A 17,459-nucleotide genomic window follows, 5' to 3' on the forward strand; every position below is an offset into this window, starting at 1 on the left:
ATTTGTCCTTTCAACCAGTGCAGAAGCCTGAGGGTTATAGGCACATTGAAGATGTTGTAAAATAGGTAAAATATTACAAACTGTACTAAGAATCTGCCCAGTGAAATGAAATTTTTTTTAAAACCTCTATTAAACATTTTATGCTCTGCTCTATTACGGTAGACCTGTTCTTCTTACCCTGATTTTTTCTTCTTTAGATGACAGGTTGCTATTCTTATATTAACAACTGATGATGTACCAAAATTCCCCAAAATGGAGTTAAAATTTTATTAAAACATAAACCAGGGTTTGTAGAAGGAAAAGTCACCCTAAACCTCTGTCTGCTCAGATCTCACCTGTGAGAGTGGGAATGGGAAAGAGGAGAAATCCACATGCATCACTGAACTTGAGAACACTGCTTGGGTTCCCTGGGTGATTTTCTGTCTCCTGGCTTTTCCCTATATCCCAGACATCTGCTCATAGAGCTTTCGGCACATAGTCATCCCATTCTGCCTGGTAATACGTGCCCGTCACTGGAGTCCCAAGCTCCTACTTTTTTGCAGACCTTGAATTTGCTATGGTGGTCTCCAGATTGGTTGCTAAGAAGGGGCTCTTCACACTTCAGCAGCCCGTCATACTTGTAAACCAGTGAGACATAGTGTTGAAGGCCTGTGCCCTAGGGAGGCCCCAGACTCACATAATTGGACCACCAGAAAATGGTGCCAGTCCCTGTATTTTGGGTCCATCCTGCTGGGAGCATCTGGGCTGGTCAGGACCAAAGTGTAGAGTTTACCTGGATCAAGGCCATCTCATGTAATCCTGGTGGACTGATTTTTAACCTGGATAGGTTTCAGCCCTTTACCCAGCTTGTCAGCCTCTGCCCCAGTGTATTTGACCTGCATCAGTGGCTGTGGCCACTTGTCTACTTCCTGCAGGCTTAAGGGCCTGGACCGCTTGCTGAGGTCCTTGGGCATTCCAGGACCAAGCAGGTGGACAGCCCGCATTGCTGCAGGAGACCAGGTGCGGATCAGCAGTAGCAACTCGGAGTGGTCATCATTGATCCATTTTGAGCTAATTTTTGTATGTGGCATGAGGTAGGGTTATAACTTTTTTTTGGCATTAATTCTGGTTTTATTAATTGTATCTTGCCCCTATTCATTCCTAATAATGCTTTCACCCCTTAAATTCTATTTGTGCTAATGTTAACTACATCAACTCCTCTGATTATTATTTATTGTAAACATATTTTCCCCATCCTTTTATGTGAGAAAGTCCCTAGTGCTCACTGATTATCCATGTTTTTGCCTATGTTTCTTGGCCTTTTCTTATTAAATTGTGTCAATTTAAGTAGTTCTTGCTCATAGGGTTGAGAAGAAGAGATGTATCAGTTTTGGAGAAGGTAATTAAGAGTGGGTATCCTCTTCTATCTTTCTTTTCTGCTGCACAGTGACCTTAGAAACCAGTAGTGTCTGATTATGTCAGTCTGTGAAGAGGGACTCAGGTTGCCATATCCTATAGAATCACATGGTCTGAATTTTAGACTCTATCAGCACCCAGTTGTGAGCTAGAAACATACATAAAATAAATATAGTTATATACTTATATTAATTTGTTGTTTCTGCCATACAAAGTACCACAAATTAGGAGGTTTAAAGCAACAGAAATTTGTTCCCTTATTATTCTGGAGGCCAGAAATCCAAAATTAAGATACTGATTCCTTTTGGAAACTATGATGAAGAATCTCTTTCATGCCTCTTTCCTAGATTTGGTGGCTGCTAGAAATCCTTAGTATTTCTTGGCTTGTAGACATATTACTGTGATATCTGTCTGTGTCTTCATATCGCTGTCTCCTTTGAGTCTTCTACCCTTCTCTTACAGGACACATGTCATTGGATTCGGGCCCACATTAATTTAGGGCTCACCTCAAGATCCTTAGCTAATTACACTTTTCAAAGACACTTTTTCCAAATAAGGTTGCATCCACAGGTTCTGAGTAGACATGTCTTTTTGGGGGGGATCATCAATCAAACCACTACACTTGCCAATGAGGGCATGTCTTTACTTCAAAATCTCACGGACCTTTACTGAGATTCTCCTAGTGGGGTTTAACACAGGCTCCATTGAACATTTACATCTGCCACAGATCCTTAGTGTACTATAGTTTCTCCTGCCCACAAATGAAAAACAGTAGAGCTTCTCGCACAGTAGCCTCAGTCAGCTGAGGAGTTTTCTCAAAGCTCGCAGCTTATGATTTTTCTGTAAAATGGTCAAAGCAACAGAGCAGTATGTTATGTATGTTGCCTCCAAAATCCAGAGTGGCTTTGGCTTAGTAAGTATTGTGTGTCTTGCCATTTATTATGGAGGATATTTCCCAGTGTGTTCTAGACCACTAGACTATTGTAAGTGGATTTTTCTTGTGGTGTGTGTGTGTATGTTTATTCAAGTCTTTGGCACACCTGTTTTTTACCAAGGCATCTAATATACCTGCTAGTTCAGGTCTTAAAGGCATGATGTTATGAATATAATCTCCAGAATGATTTTCTCTTAGATGGTATGTTAATTTCCTATTGTTGCTGTAACAATTTACTACAAAGTTAATTACTTAATACAACTTTGTTATCTTACAGTTCTGTAAAATGGGTCTCATTGTGCTAAAGTCAAGGGGTTGTCATTGCTCTATTCTTTCTGGAGGCTATAGTAGTCAGTCTGTTTCCTTGCCTTTTCCACATTTTAATGCCTGTTTGCATTCCTTGGCTTGTAGTCCCTTTCTTCCATCTTTAAAACCAAGAGCATTGGGTTATTTTCACACTTCCATCTCTCTGGTTCTCTCTTCTGCTCCCCCTGTTCTACTTGAAAGGTTTCTTGTGTGATTGAATTAAGATTACAGATAATCCAGGATAATCTCTGTATTTTAAGGTCAGCTGATTAGCAACCTTAGTTCACAATTACAAATTGTCATGTAATTTAACATTTACAGGTTTTTGGGATTAGAACATAGTCATCTTTGGGAGGACTGTTCTAGCTACCACAGAGTGTGTGATATGTCTAGGGTCTAGGTAGAAGCAGAACCAGAGGTGATAAAGACCTGAGGCAGTATGGATGGTGAAGATATACTGCCATCACTGCCAAGTGAAAATGCAAATTTGCTGTGGTAATTCTCTGCTTGTTGGGATAGAGAAAACAACACCTTTTCCTGTCAGTGGTTACATATAGGTGCCAGTGGCCGTGTTAATTTGCTTCAATAAAGAGACCATATTTTGAATAGTATTTGTATTTCAATCATCAACTGATTAAATCTAAAACACCTCATTCTCACCCGGCCATGTGTGGCCCAGCGGTTGAGCATTGACCTAGGATCCAGGCAATGAGAGCTCGATTCCCGCTCAGGGCACATGCTCGGGTTTCGGGCCCGATCCCCAGCTGGGGGCATGCAGGAGGCAGCCGATCAGTGATTCATCATTGATGTTTCCTATCTTTCTCTCCCTCTCCTTTCCTCTCTCTGAAATCAATAAAGATATATTTAAAAACTAAACAAAACAAAAAAATCAACTCATTCTCTATTAAATCATTTGCACAGATCAAACAAAAAAATGGGAATGGAATAGAAGTCACTGCGTTTGTATATTTCAAATCTTTTCATAGTGGGACTATTTTCTGAAAAATTCAGAAAGACTTTTGGTTTAATGGTTTTGTGATGGTGCAAGTGATATTCAGAGGTTTCTCTTTGGCCCTTCCTACAATAATACTCATCCTATTGGTTAGGTAGGCTAGATGGGGATTCTACAAGTTATTGATTATATCTGTTTCCACACACTGCTCCATACTTGGTCAAATTATGATAGGATTAACTTGTAGATCCATGAATACACTCATATATTTGAACCTAAATTCCATTAATCACATGAAGTGAACCACAATCATATTTTAGGTCCTAAAAAATTAGTATTAGCTTAGATCTAGTATTTATTATTCCACAGAAGGTCTGAATAATTGGGTTTTGATGTTTTGTATCCAATTTGAGGATTTTTCTTTTAGTTGGTCACTTCATCCTACTTACATTTATTGATATGATAGATATTTAATCTTAGTGCTTCTTATTTATGTCATACTTTATTGATTTCATGTTTTAATTTTGGTAAAAAGTCTTTTACCATAAAAATCTGTGACTTCATTTATTTTATGGGTGCCTTGTGTATTCTTTCTTCTCTTAATTTGGAATATTTTTAATAATAGATTTAATCCTTCATTTAGGTAGTAACTTGTGATTCCTCACTGTGAGTGATTAGGAAATTTAGTATCTTACTACTTCTTCCTGCTCTCCCTTTTATTACATGATTATGGTACTAGTTCTTCTATACCTTTATATCATTAAACAATATGTCTTTACTTCTACCACTTGATTTTTAGCTTTAAGTCACATTTTTTTTTACCACACTGCAATAAATTTAAGGAAATCCGTATACACATATGGCGTTCCTCATCTGCTATACTTTGTGACATTATTGTATGTGTTATTATGCCTATATGATCCTAGTTTATAACATTTGCAGTCTATTAAATAACTATAGTTCCCACAGTTTTAACCTTTACTCTATGTTTAAGTTTATTTAATGCTCGCTGCTATTAGACCTTTTCCCTCAAATCTGTTGATATCTTTATTAGCCTTTAAAAGATGGCATTTAAATTCCATCAGCATTTAAATTCGGCCAGCGGGACCCACTCCTTGCCGGGAACTAAAGTTCCGATAAAGGTTAGGAGAAGTTCATTTGCCTTTTATGACAGGCACATGTGAACTGTATTCCTTGAGTTTTTGCTTATAATATCTGTCTTTTGCCCCCATATTTCAATAACAGTTTTGCTGGGTGAAAAATTTCTGGTTCCATACTGTTTTCATGAAGATTAAAAAGACATTGTTATTCAGTTTTTTGAACCTTGGATAAATACTGTTGTAAGAAATTCACAAGCCAGTCTGCTTTTCTCCCTATATGCCCAATATGATTGTCTTGTCTTTTCTCCTCCTCCCCCTCCCCCTCCCCCTCCTTTCTTCTTCTTTTTTGCTATAATATAGTATACTTTTCAGTCTGTTGTTTCAAATATTTTAATTCAGGAAAGTTTTCTTGAAGTTTATCTTTGATTAATTTTTTTCTATTCTGTTTTCTTCAGGAATAGCAAATTTTGTGTTAAGTTGATACTTCCCTCTGTGCTTTTTATGGTGTCTTATAGCTATCTTGTCTGTTCTTACATTGTTTTACAGATTTTCATAGGAATATACAGTGATAACTCATATTTGTGTAAGTGAATCTTACGAAAGAACGTGAACAAATATTTATTCAGGTTTAAGACACAGTTATTAACTGTTTTTATATTTCTTCAGGTCCTCAAAATTCATCTCTACAGATTGTACTTCCAGAGAAAATTCAAGCAAATACAAGTGATAATTCAGAAGTAGAAAATGTAAGATATATATTTTTCACAATATTATTTTATGAAATTTCTAATTTGAATAAATGAAATATATAAATCTTACTATAGTATCAATATAAGTTTCTAGTGTTGCTTCTAATAAGGAATTTAAAAGTTTTGATGGTAAAGGCAAATATGTACATCAGAATGTTCTATATTGTTTAATATTTGTCTTTTCCCAGTGGTAAAGTATTAAAAGTTCAAATAAGGAAATAATGTAAAAGTAATAGGGTCTTATCTGAGTGATGTCTAGATGATTCATATGAAGGGAATAAATTTCTCCAAGATGGTTAAGAAAAATCTCTCTAAATTAAAGCGTCCTTCCTCTATCTTTACCCTAGCACCTACCAGTTCTCAGAGAGAAGAAGCCTTTTATCCTATTATATTTGTTAGAAAGGGGAGCTACTTTATCTTACTCGTCAATTTACTTAACAAATATTTCTTTGGATTTATGTGTATAGCTATATGCTAAGTGTCTTAGGAAGTTAAAACGAAGAAATACAGTGAATCAAGCCTTGCTTATAAGTGGTCAATATTTTGATAACACTTTATTTTTAACACTTTTATTAAGGCATAGTTTGCACACCACAGAATTCACCCTTTATAAGTGTATACAACTCAGTGATTATTAGTACATAAACAGAATTATGTAAATTTTCAATGTCCACTTTTAGAACATTTCAGTTGACTTAAGAAGTTCCCTCATGCCTATTTGCAGTTTTTCTCTGCTTTCATTCTCAGCCCTTGGCAACTGCTGATATGTTTTCTGTTTTTATAGTTTTGCCTTTTCTGGACATTTTATGTAAATGGACAGATATGTATATTTTTCATTGGGCTACTTTCACTTAGGTTTACCCATTTTATAGCACTTATCACTAGTCCTTTTTTTTTTTTCCTTTAGTCCTCACTCAAGGACATTTTTTCCTCTGCTTTTCAGAGAGAGTGGAGAAGCGAGAGAGAGAGAGAGAGAGACTGAGACAGAGAGACGCCAATGTGAGAGAGACACATCCATTGGTTGCCTCTTGCACTCGCCCTAAACAGGGCTGGATTGATCCTGCAACCAAGGTACAAGCCTTTGGCTAGAATTGAACCCGGGACCCTTCTGTCTGTGGCCCAATGCTCTAACCACTGAGCCAGACTGGCTAGGGAAATTTTCATTCCTTAATAGTTGTGGATAACACATTCTGTTTATCCACTCACCACTTGATAGACATTGGATTTTTTTCTGATATTGGTTATTTAGAATAATTATGTTATGAACATTTATATGTGGACATATATTTTTCTTCCTCTTGGGTAGATTCTTAGGAGTAAAATTACTATTTCATGTGGTCAGTGTATGCTTAACATTTAAACTACCAAACTTTCTTCCATAGTGGCTATACAGTTTTTCTTTTCCCATCAGCCATATGTGAGCTCTCCATTTTTTTTACTTGTCAGCACTTGATATTGTCTCTAATTTTTGGTTAAAGTTATTCTAGTGGGTGTGTAGTGTTTTTCATTGTGCCTTCAATTTGAATTACCCTAATGAGAAATGATGTTGAGCATCTTTTATGAGCCTATTAGACATTTATATATCTTCTCTGGTAAAATGTTTATTTAAATTATTTGCCCATTTTTGAATTAGATTGTTTTCCTCTTCATTTCTGAATTATAAGAAGTCTCTATATATTCTAGATACAAATTCTTTATCTGAAATGTGATTTGCAGTTATTTTCTCTCAATCTGTGTCTTGCCTTATCATTTTCTCTTTGGTATTTTTTGAAGCACCAACTATTTCAATTTTAATGACATACAATTTATCAAATTTTATGAGTTTTTTTTTTTTTTTTTGCTGATTGCATTTAAAATCTCTTTTATGGACTAAATTGTGTCCCTTGTCCCCGAATTTTTATGTTGAAGCCCTAATCCTCAATGTGAGTATATTTTGAGATAAGGCCTTTAAGGAGATAAGGTTAAATGAGTTCATAAGAGTGGGCCCTAATCTGATAGGATCTGTGCACAGGAAAAAAAAATGAGACGTCACAGTCAGAAGGTAGCCACTTAAAAGCCATGTAGAGAGGTCTCACCAGAAACTAACCTGATGGCACCTTAATCTTAGACTTCCAGTTTTCAGACTGTGAGAAAGCAAATTTGTCTTGTTTAAGTCTCTCAGCCTGTGGTATTTTGTTAAGGTAGCCTAAACTGACAAATATAGATTTTGGTTCTGTGAAGTGGGGTCCTGCTGTAACAAATGCCTATAAATATGGAAGTGACTTTGAAAATGAGTGATAGGTAGAGGATGGAATAATTATGAGTGCATGTTAGAATGTAGCTTGCCTTGAAATGACTGTTGATAGAAATGTGAATGCTAGAGGCATTTCTGGTTAGAACTCAAAAGAGTTGAAGAAAAAGCTGCTTCCATTTTAGAAAATACATATATAATCCATCTTTAACACAATGTTGGTTGAAATAAGTGCATTACAAGCATTTCTGGTGAGATCTCAGATGGAAATGAGGAACAGGTTATTGGAAATTGGAGGAAAGGCAGTTATTTTTATAAAGTGGCAAAGAACTTGACTGAATAGTGTTCTAGCATTTTGTGGAAGGTAGAACTTGTGTCAGCCTTGGATATTTAGCAGAAGAGATTTCTGAGTGAAGTGTTGAAGATGATGACTGGTTTCCCCTTAGTGATTATAGTAAAATGCAAGAGGAGAGAGATAAATTGGAGGGATTGCTAAGCAAAAGGAATCAGAACTTGAAGATGGAAAACATCATATCCTTATTGCAAAAAATGAAAAAGCATGTTCTGGAGCAAACACCACATTTATGAAAAAAAAAGTCACTTATGGATTTAATCAACTAATAGCTAAAACCAGGAGTAGAGATGAGATTACACCACTAGAAACACCACCAGCTAGGACTAATTAGGCTAGAGAAAATGAGATGAAATGAAGGAAGGCTGTTGGACTTCTGGGATTCTACAGGACATGGAAATAGAGCTATGGAGCTTTGAGCATTCATTTTCCTTCAAGAAAAGGGAAGAATGATGCAGCGGCTATTCAGAGATAATCAGGATTTTCACCCAAATACATAAAAAAAAAATTCTGGAGGTCTTTCAGGATTTCCAATCAGAATTTTGTTCATTATATTCCACGTATGAGTGAGATCATGTGGTACTTGTGTTTCTCTGACTGGCTTAATTCGCTTAGCATGATACACTCCAGTTCCATCCATACTGTCCCAAAGGGTAAGAGATCTTTCTTTTTTTACAGCTGCAGAGTATTCCATGGTCTAAAAGTACCACAGCTTTTTAATTCACTCACCTACTCATGGGCACTTGGGCTGTCTCCAGATCTTAGCTATTGTAAATTGCTCTGCTATGAACATAGGGGTGCATAGATTCTTTCTAATTGGTGTTTTGGCTTAGGGGTTCCAGAAGGAGGAGAATCCAAGCAAGGATTAGAGAACATGTTTGAAGAAATAATGAGAGAAAACTTTCCTCACCTGGTGAAGGAAAAAGTCACTGAACTTCAGGAAACAGAGAGAATCCCAATAAAAATGAACCCCAAAAGACCCAGACCTAGACACATCATAAGTAAAATGGCAAACATTAAAGCTAAAGAATCCTAAAAGCAGCAAGAGAGAGACAGAAAGTTACTTCCAAGAGAGCTTCCAGTAGACGGACAGTTGATTTCTCAGTAGAAACACTTCAGGCCAGAAGGGAGTGGCATGAAGTATTCAATGTAATGAAAAATAAGGGACTGAATCCAAGACTACTCTATCCAGCATGGCTATCATTCAGAATTGAAGGTAAAATAAAGAGAGTCACAGACAAAAAGAGGATAGAGGAGTTTATTACTACCAAGCCAGCACTGCAAGAAATGTTTAAAGAGCCTGGTGTAAGAACAGGAAGAAAAATAGAGAAAGGAACATAGACATAAAGAAAGAATGGCAATAAATTAGTGCCTATCAATAATAACCTTAGATGTAAATGGCTTAAATGCTCCAATCAAAAGACATAGGCTAGCTGAATGGATAAGAAAACATGACTCAAATATATGCTGTCTACAAGAGACCCACCTCAGAACAAAAGACTCATCTGGGATAAAAAGGAAGGGGTGGAAAAATATTTTCCATGCAATTGGAAATGAAAAATCTGAGGTAGCAGTACTCATATCTGACAAAATAGACTTCAAAATGAAAGCCAAAACGAGACGATGAAGGCCACTATGTAATACTAAAGGGGTCTATCCAGCAAGAGGATATAAGCGTGATAAACATATATACAGCCAATATAGGAACACCTAAATATATATAAAAAAAAACTTCTGGAGGACTTTCAGGGAGAGATTGTGAGCAATACAATCATAGTAGGAGACTTTAACACCCAACTGACATTACTGGATAGATCTAGAAAAAAAATCAATAAGGAAACAGTGATCCGAAATGACACACTAGATCAGATGGAATTAATTGACATTTACAGAACATTCTACCCCCAAGCTACAGAATATACATTCTTTTCAGGGCACACGGGACATTCTCAAAGATAGACCACATGTTAGGACACAAAACAAATCTCTACAAGTTCAAGGTGATTGAAATCAAATCAGGTGTCCTCTAGGATCACAATGGCATGAAATGAGAAATCAACTACAATAAAAAACTAAAAATCTTCAAACACATGTAGGCTAAATAGCATGTTATTAAACAATGAATGGGTTACCAAAGAGATGAAGGAAGAAATAAAAAACTTGGATACAAATGAAAATGAACGAACAACAACCCCAAATCTGTGGAACACAATGAAGCAGACCTGAGAGGGGAATTCATAGCACTACTGACCTATCTCAAAAAACAAAAAAACTTCTAATAAATTCTCTAACCCTACGACTTAAAGACTTCTAAAGAGAACAAAAAGAAAAGCCCAAATAAGTAGAAGGAAGGAAATAGTTAAGACCAGAGCAGAAATAAATGACAAAGAGACTAAAAATACAATATGAAAGATCAATGAAACCAAGAGCTGATTCTCTGAAAGGATAAAGAAGATTGATGAACCTTTAGCCAGACTCATCAAGAAACAAAGAGAGAGGACTCAAATAAACAAAATGAGAACCGAAAGAGGTGAAGTAACAACTGACCCAGCAGAAATACAACGTATTGTAAGAAAATGGTATGAACAACTATAAGCCACCAAGCTGGGTGAAATGGATAAATTCCTAGAAAAATACAACCTTCCAAAACTCAATCAGGAAGAGCCAGATAACCTGAATAGGCTGATAACCACTGATGAAGTTGAAGTGGTAAGCAAAAAACTCCCATCACACAAAAACCCTGGCCCAGATGGCTTCACAGGGGAGTTTTGCCAAACATTCAAAGAATGACCAACACCTATCCTCCTCAAACTGTTCCAAAAAACCCAAGGAGAAGGAACACTTCCAAGCTCTTTTTACCAGGCCAGCATTAGCCTAATTTCAAAACCAGATAAAGACACTACAAAGAAAGAAATTACAGGCCAGTATCCCTGATGAACATAGATGCTAAAATCCTCAACAAAGTATTAGCAAATTGGATCCAGCAATATATTAGAAATATCATACACCATGACCAAGTGGGATTTAACGTGGTGTATAAAGCTGGTACAATATTTGCAAATCAATAAATGTGATAGATCACATAAACAAATTGAAAGCCAAAAACCACATGATCATATCAATAGACCAGAAAAAGCATTGAACAAAATCCAACACCCATTTTTGATAAAAACTCCCAGCAAAGTGGGAATAGAGGGATCATATCCAGCATAATAAAGGCCATATATTAGGAACCTACGGCCAACACCATCCTCAATGGAAAAAACTAAAGGCGTTTCCCTTAAGAACAGGAACAAGACAGGGATATCCATTTTCACCACTCTAATTGAACATAGTACTGGAAGTCCTTATCACAGCAATCAGAGGAGAAGAAACAATAAAAGGCATTCAAAATGGAAAAGGGAAAGTAAAACTGTCATTATTTGTAGATGACATGATATTGTATAGAGAACTGTAAAGACTCCACCAAAAAACTATTAGGTTTAATAAATGAATTTTGCAAGGTAGCAGGGTACAAAATTAATACCCAGAAAACGATGGCATTGTTATACAGATCTAGTAAACTCACAGGAAAACTAAAAAATAAATAAATAAAATATCCCATTTACTATTGCAACAAAAAAAATTAAGGTACTTAGGAATAAACCTAACCAAGGAGGTAAAAGACCTGCACCCAGAAAACTACAGGATGTTGTGAAAATAGAGCTAGGGGAAGATATAAACAACTGGAAGCATATACCATGTTCGTGGATTGGAAGAAATAACATCATTAAAATGTCCATACTACTTAAAGGAATCTATAAATTTAGTGCAGTCCCTATAAACATACCAACGGAATGTTTCACGAATCTAGAACAAACACCTCCTAAATTTATATGGAACAGAAAAGACCCCAAATAGTCATGGCATTTTTGAGAAAGAAAAAGAAAGTTGGAAAGATCACAACACGAGATATCAAGTTATACAACAAAGCCACTGTAATCAAAACAACTTGGTACTGGCACAAGAACAGTCATATAGATCAATGGAACAGAACAGAGAACCTAGAAATCGAACGAAGCCTTTACACTCAACTAATATTTGCAAAGGAGGCAAGAGTATACAATAAAGACAGTCTCTTCAATTAATGGTGTTGGGAGAATTGAACAGGTACATGCAAAAATGAAGCTAGACCAGCAACTCACACCATACAGAAGAAAAATATAAGTTGTGAAACCTTAAAAACCCTAGGAGAAAATGCAGGCAGCAACACCAAAGCTATCTGTCGTAGCAATATGTTTGCCAATACATCTCATAGGGCAAGAGAAACAAAGGAGAAAATAAACAAATGGGACTACACCAAAATAAAAAGCTTCTGCACAGCAAAAGAAACCATCAACGAAACAAAAAGGGAGCCCACTATATGGAAGAACATATTTGCTAATGATACATCTGATAAAGAGTTAATTTCCAAAATATGTAAGGAACTCATACAACTTAAAAAAAGAAAACAAACAATCCAATTAAAAAATGGGCAAAGGACCTAAATAGACACTTCTACAAAGTGGACATACAGATGGCCAAGAGGCATGTGAAAAAATGCTCAAAGTCACTAATCATTAGAAAGATGCAAATTAAAACCACAATGAGATATCACCTCCCATCTGTCAGAATGGCTACCATCAACAAATCAACAAATGACAAGTGCTGTCGAGGATGTGGAGAAAAGGGAAGCCTAGTACACTGGTGTTGGGAATGCAGACTGGTGCAGCCACTATGGAAGACAGTATGGAATTTCTTTACAAAATTCAAATTGGGACTGCCATTTGACCCAGTGATCCCACTTCTAGGAATATATCCTAAGAAAACCAGAACACCAATTAGAAGGAAGCTATGTACCCTTATATTCATAGCAGCGCAATTTATAATAGCTAAAATCTGGAAACAGCCCAAGTGCCCATCAGTAGATGAGTGGATAAAAAAGCTGTGGTACTTTTATGCCATGGAATACTATGCAGCTGTAAAAAACAAGGATCTCCTACCCTTTGGGAAAGCATGGATGGACCTGGAGAGTATTATGCTAAGTGGCATAAGCCAGTCAGTGAAACAATTATCACATGATCTCACTCATGTGGAATCTAATGAACAAGATAAAGTGATGAACTAAATAGATAGAGATATATAGAACCATGGAGCAGTCCAGTGAATTTTAGAGGTAAGGCAGTCGTGGGGAGTGGGGGCATTGAGATTAATCCAAGAACTTAGATGCATATGCATGACCTATGGATACAGACAGTAGTGTGGAGAATTCCTGGGGAACTGGGGGTGGATGCAGGCAGGTGGAGGAGATCAAAGGGGTGGGGGAAAGGGGACATCTGTAACACTTTCAACAATAAAGATAAATTTAAAAACAACAGAAATGGGTCATTTCTAGGAAGCCAACTCTAAGAATTGGAATATAGATGTAGGTTACCCATCATTTAACTGATAATGAGAACCCTGTGACTGGTGACAGGTGGAATATTGGTAATTTTGACATGTGTAGCAGTGAAATTACAAAGACTTTCAGTTATAGTGACCTGTGATGGTAAATAAATGGAATAGGTATACAGGTTAGTGCAGTTGTTCATGTGTTTGACAGTTACAGGGGAAACGGTAATTATGAGGATGTGGAATTGATCAGTATCAGTAATATTGAAAAGAGAAAATTACAGGCTCATGTTATTTAATCATTAATTTAAAAGTGAGGTTTGAACATCAGAGGTCCTGCTTGGTAGTATCATCTCACCAGAGAACTTATGTTGTTGAATGAGCAGGGCTTAGTTGAAGAGTTCCAGAACTTTAGAGGTTAAATGCTATTGATCTGGCCTATGAGTTTCAACATCTCAGGAAGAATATCAGAAGCAGTTCACATTTTCCTAGGATGGACAACTGTTTTAATTCATGATTTTGCCATACTAATTATTCTGTTATCTGTCATAATATAGTAAAAGGGATTTGGATCATCTGGACATCCCATAGAACATCATGTTGGCTCACTATACCAATTACATAAAGTTAATTATACCTTAAAAAATAGGCAAGTATTCCAGATACCTTGGTAAAATACATGCCCCCAGAGGGTGAGAGACACACCCTATGCAGATTCAGGCACCTGATGCCTCAATGACATTTTTAGGGGTCTACGGGGAAGTGGCATGCTGCAACATTCCCTCCAAAGTAAAGAACAGATGGCTGCACCTTGGGCCTTCTGTTACTAAGAAAGGGCCACAAGACTTGGTAGGCCTTTTTTGGTTTTTGAGGCAGCGTAATTTTCACTTGGGAATGCTACCCTGACTCATTTATTGAATGATTTAGAGAACTTCCAAAGTAAGAAAGCTCTACATGAGATCCAGGTTGCAGTACTGGCATCTTTGCTGCCTGGGCTACACGAACCAGGAGACTCCATGGCCCTCAAAGTATTTATGGTATAAATAAGTGCTTTGTAGAGTCTCAGTCAAGCCCTAATACGAGAGTTTTGGTGCAGAATTTTGGGCTTCTGGGGCAAGGCTACTTTGTCTTTATTAGAGAACTATATACCACTCAGAAAGCAGTTCCTGGTATGCTACTGGTCTTTGAAAGGGACTGTGATTCTGACCATGTGGTAAATGACTGTGCAACCAGAACTACCCATCAAGAACAAGTGTTATTACATCGAATCTATAGATTGCTTTGGGTAATATGGACATTTTAATGATATTAATTCTTCCAGTACATGAACATGGCATAGTCTTCCTCTTGTTTATATCTTCCTCTATTTCTTTTTTCAGTCCTGTAGTTTTCCAAGTACAAGTCTTTTACATCCTTGGTTAAATTTATTCCTAGGTATCTTATTTGTTTAGTTGCAATGGTAGATGATACTGTTTTTTTAGTTTCCCTTTCTGAGAGTTCATTGTTGGTGTATAAAAATGCCATCGATTTTTGTATGTTAATTTTGTATCCAGCTGCCTTGCTGAATTCATTTGTCAAATTTAGTAGTACTTTGGTGCAGTCTCTAGGGTTTTCTACGTACAGTGTCATGTCATCTGCAAGTAATGACAGTATTACTTTCTCCTTTCCAATATTGATACCTATTATGTTTTCTTCTTGTCTGATCACTATTAAAATACCAAGAACATATTTCATAAAGCTAGAACAAATATTCCAAAAATTTATATGGAACCAAAAAAGACCCCAAATAGCTGCAGCCATCTTGAGAAAGAATAGAGTTGGAGGGATCACTTTACTGGCTATCAAAGTATACTACAAAGCAGTTATAATCAAAACAGCCTGGTATTGGTCAACAACAGACATAAAGATCAATGGAACAGAACAGAGACCCCAGAAGTGGACCCAAACCATTATGGTCAATCATTATTTGACAAAGGAGGCAAGAGCATACAATGGAGTAAAGACAGTCTCTTCAATAAATGGTGCTGGGAAAGTTGGACAGGTACATGCAAAAAAATGAAACTAGATCATCAGCTTACTCCATACAGAAGTATAAATTTAAAGTAGATAAAAGACTTAAATGTAAGTCATGAAACCATAAAAATCCTGGAAGAAAACATAGGCAGTAAAGTCACAGACATCTCACATAGTGGAAATTTCACTCATACATCTCCTAAGGTAGGAGAAACAAAGGAAAAAATAAACAAATGGGACTGTATCAAGCTGACAAACTTCACAGCAGAAAAAATCATCCTCAAAATACAAAGGAACCCCATGGTGTGGGAGAACATATTTGCCAAGAATGTATCTGATAGGGGCCTAATTTCCAGAGTGTATTGAGAACTCATACTACTATACAAGAGGAAGACAAACAATCCAATTAAAAAATTGGCAAAGGACCTGAATAGACACTTGTCCAAAGAGAACATACAGATGGCCAAGAGACATATGAAAAAATGCTCAATGTCGCTAATCATCAGAGAGATGCAAATTAAAACCACCATGAGGTATCATGTCACACCTGTAGGAATGGCTACCATCAGCAAATCAACAAATGACATGTGATGGTGAGGATGTGGAGAAAAGTGAATCCTGGTACACTGGTGGTCAGAATGCAGAGTGGTGCAGCCACTATGGAAAACAGTATGGAGGTTCCTCAAAAAAGTGAAAATGGAGCTGCCTTTTGACCCAGTGATCCCACCTCTAGGACTGTATCCTAAGAATCTTGAAACACTCATCAGAAAGAATATATGCACCCCTATGTTCATAGTAGCACAATTTGTAATAGCTAAGATCTGGAAACAGCCCAAGTGCCCATCAGTAGATGAGTGGATAAAAAAGCCGTGGGACATTTACACCATGGAATGCTATGTACCTGGGAAGAAGAAGGACAGTATGGGTGGACCTGGAGAGTATTATGCTAAGCAAAATAAGTCAGGCAGAGAAAGACAAATACAACATGATCTCATTTATATGTGGAATCTAAAAAGCATAATAAACTGATGAACAAAATAGATTCAGTGACATCGAAACGTGGAACAGACTGAGGAACCTCAGAGGGAAGGTGGGTTTGGAGAGACTAAAGACTTTATTGCATATATGCATAACCCATGGACACAGACAATAGTGTGTTGAAGGCCTGGGGTGGGGAGTGGGTGTGGGGTCGAAGGGGTTATGGGCAGATAAAGGGACATCTGTAATATTTTCAACAATAAAAATAAATTTTAAAAAATTAATTAAAAAGCATAGCAAGTGTTATTAGATTCACCAGATCATAAAGTTGGCTGGGCGCAAGGACAATATATCTGAGACTACAGGCCTAGAGGGCACAAGTAAGTTGCATGACTGGATCTTCATGTCATCCTGTACTGTGACATGGTGCCTCTCTCAGCTCATACCTACGGACTCATGAGGATCTCTATTAGCATATAATGAAAGAAGAAAACATAAACTGAGTTTTGTTCATTAATGAGTTAGCTTCGTATGTCGATACAAATCAAAAGTGGATTGTTGTGTCTCTACCCCTGTTATCAGTGTTGTCCCTTGAAGACGGTGGATAGGGGATCTCCTTCCAGTGGGAGAGCCTCAGGTGGTACACCTGGTCATCCAGTTTGTATTGAGAAGGAAGTAGGCCAAGATAAAAACATACATGTACTCATGTCTGTGGTGCATGGTTATGATTTTTAGGGAAGATTACAATAGAGATTAAGTACTCTCTTCTCATTATGGCTTAATAGGGATACCTGATATCAACTTGACATCACCAGTGATGTTAACCTTCTGCTTCATTTTTCACCAGTTATTAGGCCTTTTAACAACATGTCTTATTGTATTTTTTTTTAATCCTCACCTGAGGACATGCTTAGAGAGAGGAAGGGAGAGAAAAAAAAGAGAGAGAGAAATCGATTGTCTGCCTTCGTGCTTGCCGAGACTGTGGAATCAAACCCACAATCCAGGCACATGCCCTGACTTGGGAATCAAACTGGAAACCTT

General features: G+C 37.0%; 1 protein-coding gene across 1 annotated transcript in view; it reads left to right on the forward strand.

The window, feature by feature from the left end:
• Window positions 1-17,459, forward strand: part of LOC308553630 (disintegrin and metalloproteinase domain-containing protein 32-like) — a gene marked incomplete at both ends in the record, with an annotated part of 127,527 nt that overhangs the window by 2,000 nt on the left and 108,068 nt on the right. The window contains one exon of the mRNA XM_081129653.1: window positions 5,354-5,433. Within this exon, the coding sequence (XP_080985779.1) occupies window positions 5,354-5,433 (80 nt within the window). The remainder of the gene's footprint in view (window positions 1-5,353; window positions 5,434-17,459) is intronic.

This window comes from Miniopterus schreibersii (genome assembly GCF_964146895.1).
Source record: "Miniopterus schreibersii genome assembly, chromosome: 2".
NCBI classification, from domain to species: domain Eukaryota; kingdom Metazoa; phylum Chordata; class Mammalia; order Chiroptera; family Miniopteridae; genus Miniopterus; species Miniopterus schreibersii.